This window comes from Pteropus vampyrus, unplaced genomic scaffold, assembly GCF_000151845.1.
Source record: "Pteropus vampyrus isolate Shadow unplaced genomic scaffold, Pvam_2.0 Scaffold6, whole genome shotgun sequence".
NCBI lineage: Eukaryota > Metazoa > Chordata > Mammalia > Chiroptera > Pteropodidae > Pteropus > Pteropus vampyrus.
In genome coordinates this window covers 12192507-12211104 of record NW_011888787.1, presented here as the reverse complement: position 1 = coordinate 12211104, position 18598 = coordinate 12192507, and the positions used below count along the sequence as shown (strand labels likewise).

The following is an 18598-nucleotide window of genomic DNA, read 5'->3' as shown; positions in this document are numbered from 1 at the left end:
AAGAAGGTTCTCTGGAATGAGATGTAGAAAAAAGTTAGAATTAATAGGAATTATGATAGAAAGTGTTTATAAACTCCTAAGAAAGAGACAACAACAGGAAGAAATTAACAAAACATAAAGAAGAAAATGGAATCATCGGGGAACAGTTATGAAACAGAAGTCGTAGGAAAAGGGGTAAAGACGAATGTATTGCATAATTGCAATAGATATTTATCTTTCAGCAGCCATGTGTCTGATGCCCTCTGATACACTTTCTCCATATTAAATCCCACTCCTCCCAGGGAAAAAAAAAAAGAAATGTGGTTGTAAGAATAGGGGTATTTTATTAAACACACTATTATATTTCTTTAATCACCTCATTTTTAGAGAAATAACTGTTGGCAATGAGAGGATTTCCTATAAGAAAAAAATACACAGAGGAGAGATTATTTATTGAATAAGTTTTCTTTGATTTTGTTTTATAAAAATATAGGTCATAGGAGCAACCTGAGAATTCGTTTGCATAATATGTTTGTGTATATTGTGTGTTTACATAAATATAAAACATGTACTCAGTTTACGTTCAACATGAGAAAAATGCTGCTCCTCTCTTGCGGTTTAGTCCCTTGTTGCTTTCTGCTTTGTGTCTGTGCATCAAGGCAGGCACTTAGTGAGTAAACCACCTGAGATCAGAAAACATGTCTGTGCTTTGACTGGTGTCTATTACCAGCTCTTGGATACAACATCATGCATACAGTAAACACTTGCTTTCTGCCAGACTTTAAAAGCCCAGAGTCACAGCACCCTGTTGGAATAATTTTGTTTGTCTTAAGTGGGAGCAATAAAAAATATTTCTCAATGTACAGTCAATCCTAGTTGCAAAGGCTTTAGAAACTATGACAGTTCATCAGTTCTTTGCTAAAATGATTTAAATAGTGATGAGCACTTCAAGACTATATTTAGCATTCAAAAAACTTGTTTTTCATAAATAAAACTGATTATTTACAGGTCCAACTCCAACATAATTCCTCTACGCAAAAATTATTTTTCTTACCTGTCTTCTTTGTTCTATATTTTATTTTTATTTGTTTTTTTTTCTATCTTTTAAAATATCATTTATTATTTGTTATTTTCTCTACTTCGTAACTGTCTTCCTCAGTAAACTATAATCTCTTTGCAGGAAATGTTCATTTAATAAATATGTATAATTTCAGTTTAATAGATTAGTATATTTGGATATTTATTTAATTATAGTTTTTCCACAAGAAAAGACTTATAGCAGCTTACAGTGAAGATACAAGATATAAGAGAATATAAGAAATTAAGAAAAAAAGATAAACAAGAAACATTTTATTGGCATAAAATAGAACCAACAATATTAGGAATCTAAAAATAATAAACTGTAGGCCAGAGTTTTTCTCAACTGCAGGCTATGATCCACTGGTGGGTTAAAAAGTCGATTTAATGGGTCTTGTCTAGCATTTAAAATATTAACTAGAATAAAATATAATAGGTTGTATTCAAAAAGTTACAGTCATAAAGTAAAGAATTATCTTCTCTATTGTGTCTCAATTTTGATTCCATGATTTCTGTAAGCCAAAGCAAAAAGAAAAATCTAATTTTCATAATTTATGAAAATATAAACCAGATAAATGATCAAGAAATTACGAATATTTCTCAAGCTGTGATTAGAAAGGGATTTCTTCTGAAAATATTTATAACGAGGGCCCTGCATAAAGCGATCTCCCGTGTCCTCAAACAGGACCTTTGGTTGATGCAACTCTACACATGATAGTTGGTCTAAACATAAGCCAATGGCGTCACAGTTAGACTTAGCAGAATTCAGTAAACTCACTTCTATAGGATGTTATAGCAACATGATACAAATAGTCCGGTCTATGTTTCTGACCAAATGGATTATAAAGAGAATATATGTCAAAGGATTCAACCTCTTCATTTGTTTAAGCAGTTAAACTTTGATTCATTCAAATTAAGCAACTGTTACAAAGAACACATATAGGAATATTAAAGCCCAGTGAACTGTAATATTAGCTCCTCTAATTCTCTTCTTTTGGACATAATTGTTCACAGGAGTAGAGAAGGATCAAGAGGACTTGGAAAAATGAAACAAAAGAGGGGTTGGGAGAGAACATAATTAAGCAGATATTTACAGTGTGAGAGATATACAAATCTGAAAATGAATCTATGTAATGTGCTATTAAGAAATTTTGTCTTCAAAGTGCTATATACTTGGGCAAGTTGTTTATCTTTTCTAAGCCTCAGATCTCTTGCCTTTAAAAATGGAATGATAATATCTACCTGGTCAGATTGCAAAAATCAAATAAGGTAACGCTTATAAAGTTCCTAGCATTAAGAACTGAAAGAATAAACACTTTTAATGTTATCTTATTTTCTATTTCCTTTACTATTCACATTTTTTATTCACATTCTTTTCTCCTGAGAATTCATTGCTTTAATATCTTCTCCTTCATGTGAATAACTGCAAAATCTCCATCCCTTTCTACTCCCGTGAATCACAGTCGTTCACTTACCATCATTTAGTCAATATCCCAAAGGTAATGTTAATATGAGACTGACATCAACTCAGACTGATCTGTCATGGAATCAAGGAATTCTGTAGGATATTCTTATGCCTTTATCCGTTATGACTTACAATTTCATTCTCTCTCACCAATTGGCCAATTATTTCCCCCTGATATTTCGACATCATCTTTTTGATTAACATTGCGAAATAGAACCTGTTATCTTTCTTGACAAAGCAGTCACTGCTCCTGATTCTTTGTTTTTAATATCAATTTCAAGGTAACCCATAGCAAGTCTTGCACCTCAAAAAATAAAGATTAACATGAAGAAATTTTCTGGATAAGTTACCATTTACATCCAGAAACTCAACAGGTTTTGTTGTTCTCATTGTTGTTTTGTTTGTTTTACACTTAGTCATTTAAAGTTTTGCAAAACCGAATTTCACATGAATGTAAGTGCTTTAAAGGAAGTAAACCGAGGCTTGTTTAGCACCTTTTATGGAGAAATCACCATGAACCTCTTCACTATATTTACAGCAATTACAGCAATAGTGTAAGGAACTAAAAAATGTGGATTTTTATCTTTCTTTTTAGTAGTTCCTCTTCCATCAACTTGAAGAATTTTAATTGGTTGATGCCTGGGTATGTAAATTTATTTAATTGGATATATAAATGTATTATAAGAATAAGTGTTAATTCCAAATAAATGAACTCACAGTGGGCATCTGTGGAGCGTTTCTAATAACAAAATATGAAGGCCTTTTAAAAATCTTTTGTGACTGCTAAGAGGTTTTGGATTGTCCTGGGAGTGTTTTGTTTTTGTTGTGGTTCCTCTCCAGGTAAATTTGCTCCAGGCATGGAAGGCTTCACTAAGCTGTCATTCCCACAAGGACACAAGCTTGAAGTCATCGTTCAGTTTTCATTTCTCCTCACTGTCCATATCCAATCTAAGTAATACATTCTATTATCCTGCCTTCCCCGGGTTCAGTACGTCTGCACTGTCCAACCACTTCTCACTGCCCTAGTCATTGGCTCACTTGTATATTTTGACATTGATCACTGAACTTTTATGCTCATCGAGTCTCTGTCATCTGTGTTAACATATTACACACTAATGATGATTTTTTCTTAAAGCTTTATTTAAATATTTTGCTCTAAAAAATCATTTGACTTTTTTTACTCCTCTTGCTCCACAGCTCATTGCCATTTTAGAGCTTCAATAGTCATATACCATATTAAATAAGTGCTTTATCATCGTATTATGTAAATACGTAGCAGAGTATGTGGGTCCTAGCAAGAATTCATTGAACTTTAGTCCTTCTTCCAAAGCGCTCCACTTTGGTTGGACTGGTTATTCCCTAAATAGCTTATCCCTTTCCTAATATCATTTTCTTGATCTTAAATGATTTTATAATCTTCTGCCCTCTGTGAAGCCAAGTTCAAGGGCTACCTCCTTTATGATCTTACTGCTGACTTTTCATCTCTTCCCCTGCCCTTGCATAATTAACATTTATTGTTTGTGTGTCATTAGTTATTTAATCACTGACTGTTTTATAGTACTGTTTAATATTTGGTGTGATCCTTTTCAAAATTGTTTACATTATGTTAAGTCTCTTAAAGGGATATCTTCCATGGAGCTTAATTGTATACAGGGAAATAAGTAGTAATTGCCAAATAAACCGTCATTAAACCAAATAAGTAAACAACATATCAGATTTTTATATTATATTTAGTATGCTATTCTATATATATGTAACTGGGTAATTGTTGATTAATATCCTGTTAGAGTGCATCTTTTGGGCATGTTATACACTATAAATATATTCATTTCAACTGTTTCAAAGACCTGAGGTAGTGTTGTTTGCTTGGGACCTAAAAATAGTTTTAAACATTTGATCATTATAGTCATGATTCAGGATTCACAGATGCAATAACCATTAACCTTGCAAGAAATATCTAAAATAAGATCACTTTAGAATCTGAAGAACTGGTTAAAAGGTTGTGCTGTACTAAAAATTTGAAGATTCTATGCTCAAATAAGAATTTTTGTCTTTCGACTGTCATTCCTGCTAGTAGTACCACCACTATTTTATGAGGATATCTTAAAATGTTCTACATAATTTTATGTTTTATGAATATAGAAGGTCAAATACAGTTACTGAAATGTCTTATTTGTATTAAAATTTTTTTTACCAGATATCCATACCCACTTTAATCATTGTAATATGACATTTGTATAATCTGCATATTAAATACAATGTTAATCCATCTGCCAAAGGTTATATTGCTGTGTTTGCAGTATTAGTTATGCTGTATACACTCTTCTCCAATATTGGCCTTTATGATAATTCAAATAGGTAGCTATGGAATGATCACTGTGGCAGGTATTGTGCTGTGAATGCAACCAAAATAATACAGGGAACTCAGCCTAGTTAGAGAGACAACCAATCATATTACAATATAGTTTCTAAAATACAAATCACAACTAAGCACTGAAGGTGAAGCAATTTCACTAATAAATGAAATGAAGGCAAGCTGTCCAAAGACAACTTTATAGAGATTTAACATTTAAGCCTGATCTCTATGAATAAATAGAGTTTTTGTCAGGTAGAAAAAGAAAAAATGAAGTTTCCTAGAAGAAGGGAAAAAAATATAAAGTATTCTCCCTGCAATGTATGAAAGAGCATGGTAGTTTGAGAAGCAAGAAGTTCAATGCATTAGATTGGGTAGAATTACAGGGTAGGCATTAGTGAAAAAAAATAGACTTGTGGTGTTAGGATCAAATATTAAAGATAACTTGTTGGTCATGATAAAGAGTTTGGTTTTTGAAGGCAGAGTAGGACTATGAGATATGTATAAGCAGATAAATGGCATAGCTGAAAATGTATATGAAAGCCTAATTCTAGAATCAGTGGGCAAAACTGACTGAAGAGGGTAAGCAAATGGAATTAGGGAGATGTGTTAAGATACTACTAAGCAAAGAGAGAAAGGAAAGAGTCCAAAAAAGATGGTGATCATGGAAATGAAGAAAAGAGGATGAATCAAAGAAACACTTTGAAGGTGGTATTAATGACTTCAACATGTTGTACAAGAAAGTTGAGAGACAATTTAAGACAAAGTTCAGCTTTTTAGATTGGTGAAATAAAACAAAAAATGAGAAGAAGCTACTAAAATTGGCTCTTGGGCTGTTATTAGTAACCTTTCAGAGTACAGATAAGAAAAAGGTGAATTTAAGGGTAAAAGTGAAGGTTGTATTTGATTGCTTTCTTAGAGATTGATATGAATCTCAAAAAAAAAGCTGAGGCAAAAATCTGATATTTCTCATTTGCTAATTTTTTCACAAGGTTACATTAAACGAATAAAGCAATCTGGATAATATATAAATAAATAAAGCAGTAATTGGAAAGAGAAGAACAAATAGCATATGATTTCATTTATATGTAGAATCTAAAAACAAAATAATTGAACAAACAAAACAGAAACAAACTCATAGATTCATAGAACTGATGGTTGCCAGATGGGAGGGAGTTTTGGGGGGCTGGGGGAAAAAGGTGAAATAATTAAGAAGTACGAATTCGTAGTTACATAATAATCACGGGGATGTAAAGTACAGCTTAGGTAATACAGTCAATAATAGTGTCACAAATATATATGGTATTAGATGGGTACAAGACTTATTGGGAGATCACTTTTTAAGTTATATAAATGTCTAACCACTATGATGTACATCTGAAACTAATAATATTGAATGCCAACTGTAATTGAAAATTTAAAAATATGCATATATAAATAAATGAATATATAACTTTCATACTTATGTGATTTTTTAAAATAAGCATTTATATAATTCAAGTCTCATCAAGTACTCAGAATCAGAAAAATTAAGATTTATTTTTTGGGGTATTGTATGAGGCAATTTACATCCTTTTACATCCTGACAGCGGCGGTGGAGTAAATATTTTCAATCGCCTAAACTCTTCTGTTTCTGCACTCATTAGTACGTGCAATTAGTAGAAACCAGGCATTGACTAACTTGATTGACATGTGTTTATTTTCTCTTCCACACACTGTGGGATCACAGCATGAGAATAATGAAAGAAGAGCTGTAATTTGCAACCATGTATAGCATGGCTATTTATTATAATCATACTTACAACTGGACCTGGTGGGCCCTGGGGACCTTCTCCTCCTTTCAGTCCAGGTGCGCCCTGGGAAAAGTGAAAAGGCAAAGAAAATGAATTGATGTGAATTGAATATAAATAGGAGGAAATGTGTAATTGATAAAATGAGGATGTTAGGAAGTATTTCTAGACATAAATACACATTGCTATAGGATTTTGATAATCAATGATATGGTTGCATATTTCTCCTTAATAACTCATGAACATTTATTTACTTAACTAATAAGCAGTTTCATTCACATGTTTTATTTATATGTTGACTATACCTGAGCTCCAGGAAGTCCTCTTTCACCTGGGAAACCACGGAGTCCTGCTGGTCCATCTTTCCCTGAGACACCTTGAGGACCTGGGTCGCCCTAAGGAATATAACATACACTCAACATAGAGAGTAATTACTACACACATTTCCACAAAGTTATGACCACCCCTACTCTACTATAAGTAAAGCCTGAATATTATTTAATGAAGAGAATACTATGTGGAATGCCATGTACATTAAAATAAACTAACCAGTACCAACATTTAAGAGTGTATGTAAATGGATGGTTTGATGGTCAATAGAGCTAACTTCTTATATTATTCAGTAAAGTGAATATTTTACTCACATATCTTTCTGACGTTCATTTAAATACTATACTAACATTTAGAGAAGCTATGGACAAATGGTAAGAGGATACAATGAAAACTAACCAGATGTTTTCAGCCAAGAAAACTCCTTGAGCAGTTCATACCTTTGCACCTTCTTTTCCTGCAGCTCCAGGGAGACCTTGCTCACCAGGAGGGCCAGGAGGACCGGGGTGTCCACGTTCACCTATTGGACCTGTCTCGCCAGTGGGCCCCTAATTTGGAAAAGCAAAACCTCATTAAATTGCTCTTTTATTTTTAGCAAAGATAACACAAACCCAAAATAAATATTTCTTTCTTTCACAAAAGTTTATCATTCTCATGTATTTTCATGATGGCTTACAAAACACTTCGCATAAAGCACTGAAAGTAACATATGTGGTAGGAGTCTAACAAATTATGTATAATTTTAGTTAGAGTCTGAGTGTACAAATGAAATATATAGGAATTCAAAGAGCTGTTTTCTTTAATACCAGAATTGCTTCAGTGTGAGGTCCATCCAAGTATTGTTAAAAACTGTGGTTTTTACCTAGAGTTTGGTTCTTTTACATAAGGTGTCAAATTAATTTAGGAGTAAAAGAGACATTGGTGCCACATTGGTAGCTACTCAATGAATCACTGCTTGATAATAAATGCACGTTTTCTGGAACCCAAACAACCACAGTCCTTGGAACTCCCCTGACTGGACACCTCCCTACTATTAATCTATATTCCTTTGATGAAGTCTAGAAAATGTGGCAGGGGGATCCTGAAGGCTAGGAGTTGGGCTGGCAGTTCCTCCTAGCCAAAGGCTATAACAAATAGCCTACTGCTTTAAATAGCTGCAAATGCCAAAGTGAAAAATGTCAGGTCATTTACACATCCCCTGAGTGGTGCTGTTTGGTGGTGCTAGCATTCAGTGAGCTTTCAAGTGTAAATAGAGAATGGAGACCAGTTGCTAACTCCATTTAGAATAGAGCAAAATGAGGAATTTAAGTTAAAGATATATATATACAGAAGTTTCCAGATGTTAAGGATGTTAAACAGTAGAATGTATTATTGAAGTTTCTTATGAAATGTCATTCTGTTCTTTTTCTAAAAATGCAACAGATTTTTAACTTTTGGTCTTGGATAAAGAACCATCTGCCCCAGATTTGAGCGTGTATTTCTAGATTTGAATTCCTTTAGTTGCCAGAAGTCCCCAAGTTATCATTAATGGGCAAACATTTCCCCCAAAGTGAAAATTTCCTTAAATATTTAATTAGGATTTCAATAGTAAGAAATGTAAAATTGATCCTAATTTAATGACTATTACCACGGAGATAAAAATGAGCAATGATTCACGTGATTGTGTAAGGATTGCAATCAATGTTGCTCCTATTTAACCATTCCCTTTGTCTTAACATGAAAACGTGTTTAAATTTGAAATAGGCAATTGATTTTTTTTTAAAGGGCCAATAAAAATAAGCCAGTGAAGGTGCATAGTCAATAAAACACCTGCTACTTTTATGCCTTAAGAAAGGAGACAAAAAAGAACATAGGTCTCAGCAACCAGCTGTCTGCATTAGACAGTGATGAATTTTTGAAAGGTGTGAGGTCCTGAAATATCAGTTAAGCTCCATGATATTTACACTCTAGTTGGGCTCTAATTCTGTTTATGTTCATGAATATGTAATGTAGTAGGGATCATTCTTTAATTTTTTTCACATAAAATTGTAAAGTTGTTTGAAATTTTTTTAAAAAGTATTTTTGGAGAAAGTTAATTATTGGGGGAGTATTTCTTTGTAAAATTAAAACTGATAAACAGTTTAAAAAATATATAAACACACACAAAAGTATGCAAAAAAGGTATCGTGAATATTGTTTTCATTATAAAGGAGCAAACAACATTTCTCTTGGTTCAGAATTAATCTCAAATAAAATGATCGAGCAATTTAAGAATTCTTTATTTTGCTTCTAATCACACATATCTCTAGAAAGAACATGCAGTTTTTTCTTTCTCTGGGAAAAGACATGTGTTTGGATGTGTGAGTTAGTTCTATAAAATATTAAGGACTAATTATAGGCTGAGAAAAGACTATTTAAAACAAATAATTGAAACACTTATCCAACTGCTTTTGCTCTTGTGTTATAATTTATTATTAGTGGGGGTAAAATTCCAGCTGAGTGAACTAAATGTGCCCTGTCCCTTCAACACTCTTTGCGAGAATAAAAATATTATTTTCTATTCTCATGTATTATATTCTCTATAGGTATTTAGAACTATAATTCAGGATACTATATCATCTTTTGAGATTCTTTCTGCTTCCTATCTTGAAAGAGCTACTTACTTGTCTTTCCCATTTTTTTCATATATTCAAAGACTACAACCTAATACTTTATTGCTGATGGGAATAATTTTTATGAAGGTGAAAATCGTAAGAAACGATGTATTCAAATATTAAAATTCTAGAACAAAATTACGTTCAAAGTTTTATATTTCTAATATATCATACTTCTATACCTAATTTATACTCAGAAAACTAAAGTCATTTTGTAACTTGAAATTCTTGGAAATGATGGCCAATCTATATAATAAAGCATTTTGGGTTTTTAGCAGATGGTGCCATGCTCAGCCTTTCATGTTAACTTCTTTGTGAATTTTATGACTTATTTTTATTATTTATTTTTCTTTTTTATTCAGTGCAGTTGAAAAATTACTTTAGCTAAGCAGTAGTTTGCTGAAAGTTCATTTGATGTAGGCAAGTTGCGTATATTAATATGTTATCCAAAATTTTAAAATGTATTATTTTCAATCATAATAAAATGGGCAGATTTCATACAATTTACGAAAGGTGAAAATATAAACAGAAAAATAAATCTTGTTAGGGAAATAGAGCGACAGAATGTACCTGTGGTCCAACAACACCCCCTGGCCCAGGAGGCCCAGTCTTGCCTTGAAATCCCTAAGGAAAGAAAGCATAACCCATGAAAACTCTATAGGACACAAGACATAAATTAAAATTCTCTGAAATAATTAAATAACTCACATTAAAAGAAAGTCACCTTTTGGCTAAAATATATATTTTTAAATGCTTATGAGTTGTTATTTTCCAGTTCTTTTTAAAATTCAAAATATATCACCTTCATTAATTCACATTACAGTCTAATGATTACTTTTATTAAGCTCTAAAAAATTTTTAAAAGATAATGAGATGAAGCTGGAGCGAAAACATGTTTTTAGCCCTCTTCCACGGGGTCAAACAACAAAGATAATTTTAACCTAGCACTGTTTATGAATGAAATAAATGCTGATTTAGACATTCTTTGAAACAGTCCACTGGTTCTGTACACAGAGATATATCTATAGTCTATTCCTGCATTCCAACAATCTCCTAAAATAAGCACGAAGTAAAAATAAATTTATGAAAAGAATACTTTGCATGATTAGTAATCATTTCAGCATTTTATCAGTGTTCTTTCTTAAAACCCCAAAGAATATATTTACAAATGTACCTTACATATGCAGTCATTAAAGTAAAATCTGGTAGATGTCAACAGCATGTACTCACTAAACAAAGCCTTTGGGCATATATTCTGGTACTTATACTTCTCTGTACTTGTGGGTTATTCATTCTGCGTGTCTGTACTACGATTGGTAAATTTCTTTCTCATGTCAGTTAAATTACATTTATCAACTGGAGAAATACTGAGAGGAAAACCTTCCAAAAAACTGAATTAAAGCATATAATATTTGCTAAAGTTTTATTCTCTACAATATCAGACTGGAAATATTAAAGTCAGAAAGCAAAAGGTAGAAACTGGTAGCCCCATGTCTGCATCACAACCTTCCAGACTCAGTAAAAATGTAACTCTTATTCCGATCATCTCCAAGTCTATGTTACATGCTGTTGAGTCAACTCCAACCCCTGGTGACCCTATGAATGTCCACAACATCCTGTCTTCAAGCTCCACTCAGCTCCTGTAGACTCAAGCCTACAGCTTCTTTCACAGAGTCACTCCATCTCATATTGGTCTTCTTCTTTTTCTGTGCCTTCTTTTTTCCCCAGCATTATCATCTTTTCCAAAAAACCCTGCCTTCTCATGATGCGCCCCAAGTAGGACAGCTTAGCTTTCGCCCTTTTTGCCTCCAGCGATGTCTCAGGATGAATTTGCCCTGGGACCCACTTGTTTGTTGCTCTGGTGGTAGAGCTCTCCTCCAGCACTGTATTTCAAACGAATCATTTTTTCCCCTATCAGCCTTCTTCACTGTCTAGCTTTCCCAACCATAGACAGTAATAGGGAGTACGTTGGTATGGATGATCTTGGCCGTGGTGTCTAATGACACACCTTTGCTCTTGGTGACCTTTCTTAATTTCTCCACTGCTGCTCTTCTGAGTCTCAGTCTTCGCTTGATTTCTTGGCTGCGGTCTCCATTTGAATTAATGACTGAACCAAGGTAATCAAAATCTGTAACAATTTCAGTTTCTTCATCGTCTATGTTAGAATCAATGCAGGATTTGGCACTGTGTGTCTGAGACAAATTCGGGTTGTTTCAGTATAATAGAAACTATTTCTAATTATTCCTCGTGGCCTTAAAAAGCTTTGAATTGTAAGATGTCAGAATGAACCTTCAATTTCTGAGTGAGGATTTCTGACTGAGGACCAATCTCAAATATAACAAAAGAATATATATATATATATATATATATATATATATATATATATATATATATATATATATATTTTAAATAAGGTAGCAAAATACAGCTGCTCTAGATTCTGACTCTTATACAAGGCAACCTTTTGAATCCAAGTCAGCACAGAGCAAGGTGAGAGTTTCTTGGCCATAGAGGTATTCGCTATTGCTCTTACAAGTGAATTGAAATCAGGAATACAATTTTCTATAAATAATTCCAGCCTTTGTCTATGAGGAACTCTAGATGAGAACATCAATTATAGCATCATTAGTTAATATGCTATTTTTCCTCTGTTTAAATTTAAATGTTATATATAATACGGTTACTTTGGCTAGAAGCAGAAACTCTTATTAAACTGAAGACAAAAGAGAATTTATAATGGAAATTCTCTACGTATCCCTTCCTTAAAAGACATTTGGGAAATATTCTAGAGTGATTCCCATGAAGCTATCTCATGACTTAGAAATCATTGGGTGTAAGATTGAAATAAAAATGCATTTGCAAACTTGAGCGTGGATTCTTCTTTAGAGAGTTTATTTTATGCTCCTCATGCAGCTGTCATTCCCAGGTGAAAACCCAAAGATTTTACCCTTTAGTCTCACTAAATCATTTTTGATTCTATTGTTGCAACCGAGGACTTTGAAGTTTGCAATATGACTAAAACTAAGTTGTCACATTAAGAACTGTCTCTTGGTGAGCAAAACAGAAATTGGGTTGCTGCTGAAAAATTGCTTCTCCTATGCAGAAAATCATCATCTTTTCAGATTTATTATTAAGTACTATGATGCAACTCCAAATATGTCTTCATGCTGGCAGAATACCTTAAAATGATTTGGAGCCACATAGTCAAAAGTAGTCTGTGTTGTGGTTTTTTAAAGAAATCTGGATAAAATTAATCAATGGTGAGAACCAAACATCGATTCCAAGGAAATATGCTAATCCATGATCATTTCTGATTAGACTAACATCCCACTGGAAGAGCCAGACACATGGTTTTGTAACAGTGGCAGAACAAACAAACAAACCTGCCAGAATTTAACCCATAGTTGAACTGCTGGTTTTGTTTCCTCTTTGTCTAAACCATTGTTATATGCATAAGTTTTTCAGACAGTTTATTTAATGTTATATTCTTCATAATTTAAAAATAAAATGCAGTCACATGTTTCCATTTACATCCCTACTTGAGGCAAGAGGATGCATTTGACATCGTTCCAGACCAATTATAGCCTTATGGTTCCAACATCAGAAATATTGCACCCCTGAGTTCTGGAGAGAAGAATGTATTATCTGCATGGCTTATTTTAATGTTTCTTTTAGAGAGTAGAAAGGTGACACAGTTGACTGGAATACATCTGTAAATAAAGACTTCAGCGAGAGGGTCAAGGTTAACAACCTTTTGAAGGTGTCCAAAAGATAATGAGATCTTTTCCATCAGCTCATCTCTAAAGTTCTATTATTGACAATAAGAACGATCAATCAACTAACATTCTGTATCCTCAAATATATTTATTTAGGCATTTAGATACAAACACGGCTCTATTTATGTATTTTACAATACATTTAGATAAAAGTTTCAATTAAATTTCTGTTATCCTTAACCTGGTAATTGAACTGTTAATAATAAAGCAGCTCTCTGTGATGAGGTGCTAACGATGGAAAATCTCAGATGGGGTCACTTACCGTCTCCCCACGCTGCCCAGGGTGCCCGGGCAGGCCATCCTTCCCTGGTGGTCCCTGCAATTACAAATGTCAAACACCACACGTTATAACTACTTCTCGAACTGATTTTTGGACCAAAATGTAATATATTAGACAATTCTCTTATTATATTTTCATTAGATATCATATTTCGATGTTCTGTTGATTTTACATACAGTAGTATGTGTACATTTCTTTTTAGTATAATTCTATCCGTAACCGAGACCAAGAGAAAATTGTACAACTCTATGCTGAACATTTTACATTTAAATTGTTCCATTAGCATTTATCTTTTAAAAAAGAATATTCATATATATTTGTATTTTTATTTTTGCAAAAATGTTAGTTCTTCAGTCTGACTAGGAATATTTTCTCCTCTTTTTGATGATCTGTTCTTATTCAATTTCTGGTGCAGCAAGACTTGGATAAGAGAGAAAGAGACTGTCCTCTAGTGGTGGTCTGAGATTCTAAATGACAAGAATGAAAAGAAATACACTCAAACATGGCATTTTACCTCTCAATTGTTTCAAATAAAGAAAACAAGGTCTTATGCTCAATCTTAGAAGTCATCAGGACCATTTTTTTTTCCCAGTAGGTTTTCTTAAATATCCTCTTGGAAGCATAATATTTATTAAGCACTGGAGAGCAAATCTACTACACCATCACTTTTTTAAAAGGATGCTGTCTTTGTCAGGACTGAAGAAATAAATGAAGCAATTAACTAAGTACTTAAAGTAAACAACTCTGTGAGGTTATGTTTTAGATACTTAGTAGAAATAGATTACTTCTTTAGACTGCATTATGAATTATTCATCCTAACTCAGAAATCATTGAGTATCAAGTTCAAATTTCAAAACATGTATAGGCAGAAATATTCTCATTCTTCCGGATAAATGAAGAGAAATGATTATTTTAATAACAACATTTTAGTGATAACAGATATACATACCTCTCATGATACGTTAATTATTTAAAATAAAGTTGTTTATTTAAACAAATACATTACTGACATAAATCTATTTTCGAATGTCAATTTTTTAATATTAAATTAAAATAAGGGATTCATGTCAGAATAAGCTCGTTTCGACGGCAGCTTTCTTATGCTGGAGTGAGCCTCAGGCTGACTTCAGGAGGGGGTGCCTGACCTTGTCCAGCACTGTCTCTGCTCCCCACCTCATCTTCACTGACTCGCGGGTTGCCATGGGAAGTAATAGCACCAATTAAAGACTGTCTTACTATATTTCGCAAATTCATTGCTTGCTCGGTGATTTGCTCATGCTTTCCGGGACCACCTCAGTGATTCTAGTGCCATCCTCCCCAAAAGACCGAAATCAGAATGTTTACAACCAAGGCCCCAAATATTCTTAGACGTCATTTAACCCTTCCTTCCTTCAAAAATAAATATTACATATGTAGGTATTAGGCACTAGGTGCATAGTAATATAAGATATAGCTAGCTCTGCCTTCAGCTTAGAGATGAGACAAAAAAAATAAGTAGTTAATTTCTAGAAAAGTTCGTGTTGTTTCAGTATTTCAAAATAAATTATTTTGATTATATACATAATTATATATTACATATTATATTATATATTATACTACTTATTATATAATATATCTTATAAGAATATAAACAGAAATTGAATAAAAGTGCTACCAATTTGGGACAGAAGTAAAAGTTTTAACTAAAAACATAGAGGGTCACAGATACAAAAGTAATAAATATGAGTCAGGCTTTTTTTCCCCACCATAGTAAAATGCTTCTCAAATGTGTTTTGCCATAAGCATAAATCACATATATTTTCTAACAAATCTATAAAAATAAAAGTCAAATACCTCAATATATTTGCTGGTGTGAAAAGTATAGATTGCACTTCTATTGCAAAATATCATAACCTTTTAAAACAGTGATATTAGATCTAAATAAAGTCACTCTGAGATGAATGCGACATAATTTTTAATGTCTTTCCTAGTTATCTTGAGGGAGCTGTATTAATAGATTACATAAAGAATTCATACCAGTGTATCATTTTTCTTGATTTAAGTATGTATCCCTAATAATAATAATAATAATAATTGTAATGGCTCCACACTACTAGTCAATAAAATAAAACAGATTAATTACCAAATAATTTCATGACATTAATCTAAAAATAATACTTTTATTGATCAAAATTGGCTGCCTCTTTGATGTAGTTGGTGAAGGTCTATGGCAACAAATTCATCTAAATGAGGGTGTGTATATACAGCAATGTGACCTCTGAAAAGACGCTTATAAATAAATGTTAAGGATATTTTTTCACTTCGGCACTGACTTTTGACTTTTCCTCTTCTATATGTAGAATATATCTTCTAACAGTCATGTTATAAATCTTCATCACCTCAAGTTAAAATTTTTCTTAAATAGGATAATTTATGCTGACACTGGCATGAGATTAACAGACTCTAAACATGAGTATTCCAAGCATTCAATCCATAATGCATGTGTGTTGTGTCTGTGAATAGCGTACATATACAGATATAGATATGCATCATGATATATATCTTTAATGAATATATATCTTTGTATATCTATACATATATATCTTTAGATATATATCTCTCTGTATATATACAGTATACATTTCTTGATTACAATGAAAATGAACCAATTAATTTGCAGAAAGAGGAACCTGGTTCTATCCTTCTCCCCAAATTTCTTTCTTCTATATCAAAGAGATAAAAATATTTCTTTCCTAAACATTATAAAAATGCATACCAGAGAAATGAAAGGTATTTTTGTTTCATGCCCTAATGTTACACTTGTCAGAGAAACAGAGTATAAAAATCATTTTGTTTAGCAGTGAGAGCAATGTTCCTTAGCAATGCCATGTCTCTCCAACTAGACTGCATGCTTCTTAAGTGTAGGCATTTATTATACTTCTAATACCTCTTAGAGACAAATGCATGCATGATCAATGGCTCAAAACTTATTGAAAGATACTTGAGAGGATGGACCAAAAAAGCCTGAGGAAAATGGGTCAAATGGCTTTCTCTGACAATAAAATTATATTGCATGAGAGAAACAATTCTTATCGATACGTACAAATATAATGGGATGATAAGGTCAAAGTTATACATATCAATAGTTTTTACGTTACTAAACAATGATCTATGCAAGTGGCTTCAACATATTCCTGAAAAGAATCTTATGTGTATAATCATTTTGGAACTATATTTACACTTAACTGTGTGTGAAACTTTGCATGATTTAATATTACATTTGGAACAACACTGAGATAGTAAGTAAACAACATTATACGCAGGGAGTATTGTTATTATCTTGTTGGTATTAATCCTTTTATAATACTATAATAACCCACTCTTGATATGTTTGCAGTAATAAAGCAAAACTGTTAGTGTTCAAATAATATTTTAAAAACAGTGTCTAAAAATTATTGCAAAAAGTAAGATGCCTTAACATTTAATATTTAAGTCAGTATTTCACAATAAATAATTTATTTTCTAAAGATGTGAACTAAAGTCACATTTGAAAGTAACTAAAACAAAGGGTTATTCAAATTCAATAAAAATTGTATATTTATTTACTTATTAATTATTTTCAATGTGTTGAAAAATATAATGTAACCAGATATAACATTTATTTAAAATTTTAACAACTTAATTTAGAATTTTCTGAACTGTTCCTCTATGCAAGACTATTCTTGAACCCACCCAAGATCTACTGAATCAAAATCTACATTTTTAACAAGATACCAACATGATTTGTATGCACATTAAAGTCCAGACTAGAACAGTAGTTAGCAAACTTTAGCATGCAGCAAAACTACTTGGAGAGTTTGTTAAAATGTAGGCTGGGCCCCTCTCCCGAGTGCTGATTAGGTGAAGGAGGCGGGGAGAAGATTGTATTTCCAACAAATCCCAGGTACTGTTGATGCTCTCATCCAGGCACCACACTTTGAGGACAACTTCCTTAGACAGGTGAGTGCTGTGGTCTGAAACTTTGTGTCACCCTAAATGCATATGTTAAAATCCTAACCATCAAAGGTAATGTTATTAGTAGATGGGGCCTTTGGAAGGTGCTGAAGTCAGGAAGGTAAAACACTCATTAACGGAATTAGTGACTTATAAAAGAGGCTCCAGAGAGCTCCCTCACTTCTCCTGCCATATGAGATATAATAGTCTGTAGCCTGTAAGAGGGCCCTCATCCAGCCATGCTGGCACCCTGATCTCGAACTTCAAGCCTCCAGAATTGTATGAAATAAATTTCTGTTGTTTACCGGCTACCCATTCTGTGGGGATTTCTTATTGCAGCCCAAACAGACTAAGACAGTGGATAAGTTTATTCTAACTCTCATGAACTGACTGGGTTGCTAAAAATGAAAAAGAAAACTGAGCACTGAGCATATCCTATAGACTCATGAATGTTTAAGTGTAAAAATAAAGAATTTTAAATAACTTTGTGAAGATATTTGATGAAGCTACTCAAAGAGTATTGCTCTAAACATATTTTAAAAAAGAGATATGATTCAGGAAGGGTTATCATTACATTTTCTAAGAACAGTGTATTAAAGAGGCAAAAATCATAAATAATATAAATAAATAAATTTAATGTGATATCAATTATATCAGAAAGTTGGAGGGTGTGTAGGAAGTGATTTTTTTTTTAAGAATAACCCATTTTATAATAGAAGATAAAAGGGAAATTCTCATACACCAAAAATTTAAGATTCAGTACCAATTTTTAATGCCATCAATAATGTTCATTACAGTAAAGGTGCAGTTGAGATGATAATATTTCATACTGTTCTAGTCTCTGATATACTTTGAAAGAATATTTAACAAGATATTTAAATTATATTCGGAAACGATAGATTTCATAAATTGAAAACATCCATATTGTTTGACATTATTAATT

General features: G+C 32.6%; 1 protein-coding gene across 1 annotated transcript in view; it reads right to left on the bottom strand.

The window, feature by feature from the left end:
* Positions 1–18598, bottom strand: part of COL11A1 (collagen type XI alpha 1 chain) — a 182360-nt gene that overhangs the window by 63617 nt on the left and 100145 nt on the right. Inside the window, exons 37-41 of the mRNA XM_011368217.2 lie at positions 13666–13719; positions 10198–10251; positions 7435–7542; positions 6970–7059; positions 6677–6730 (exon numbers count right to left, since the gene is read on the bottom strand). Coding sequence (XP_011366519.1) covers positions 6677–6730; positions 6970–7059; positions 7435–7542; positions 10198–10251; positions 13666–13719 — 360 coding nt within the window. The remainder of the gene's footprint in view (positions 1–6676; positions 6731–6969; positions 7060–7434; positions 7543–10197; positions 10252–13665; positions 13720–18598) is intronic.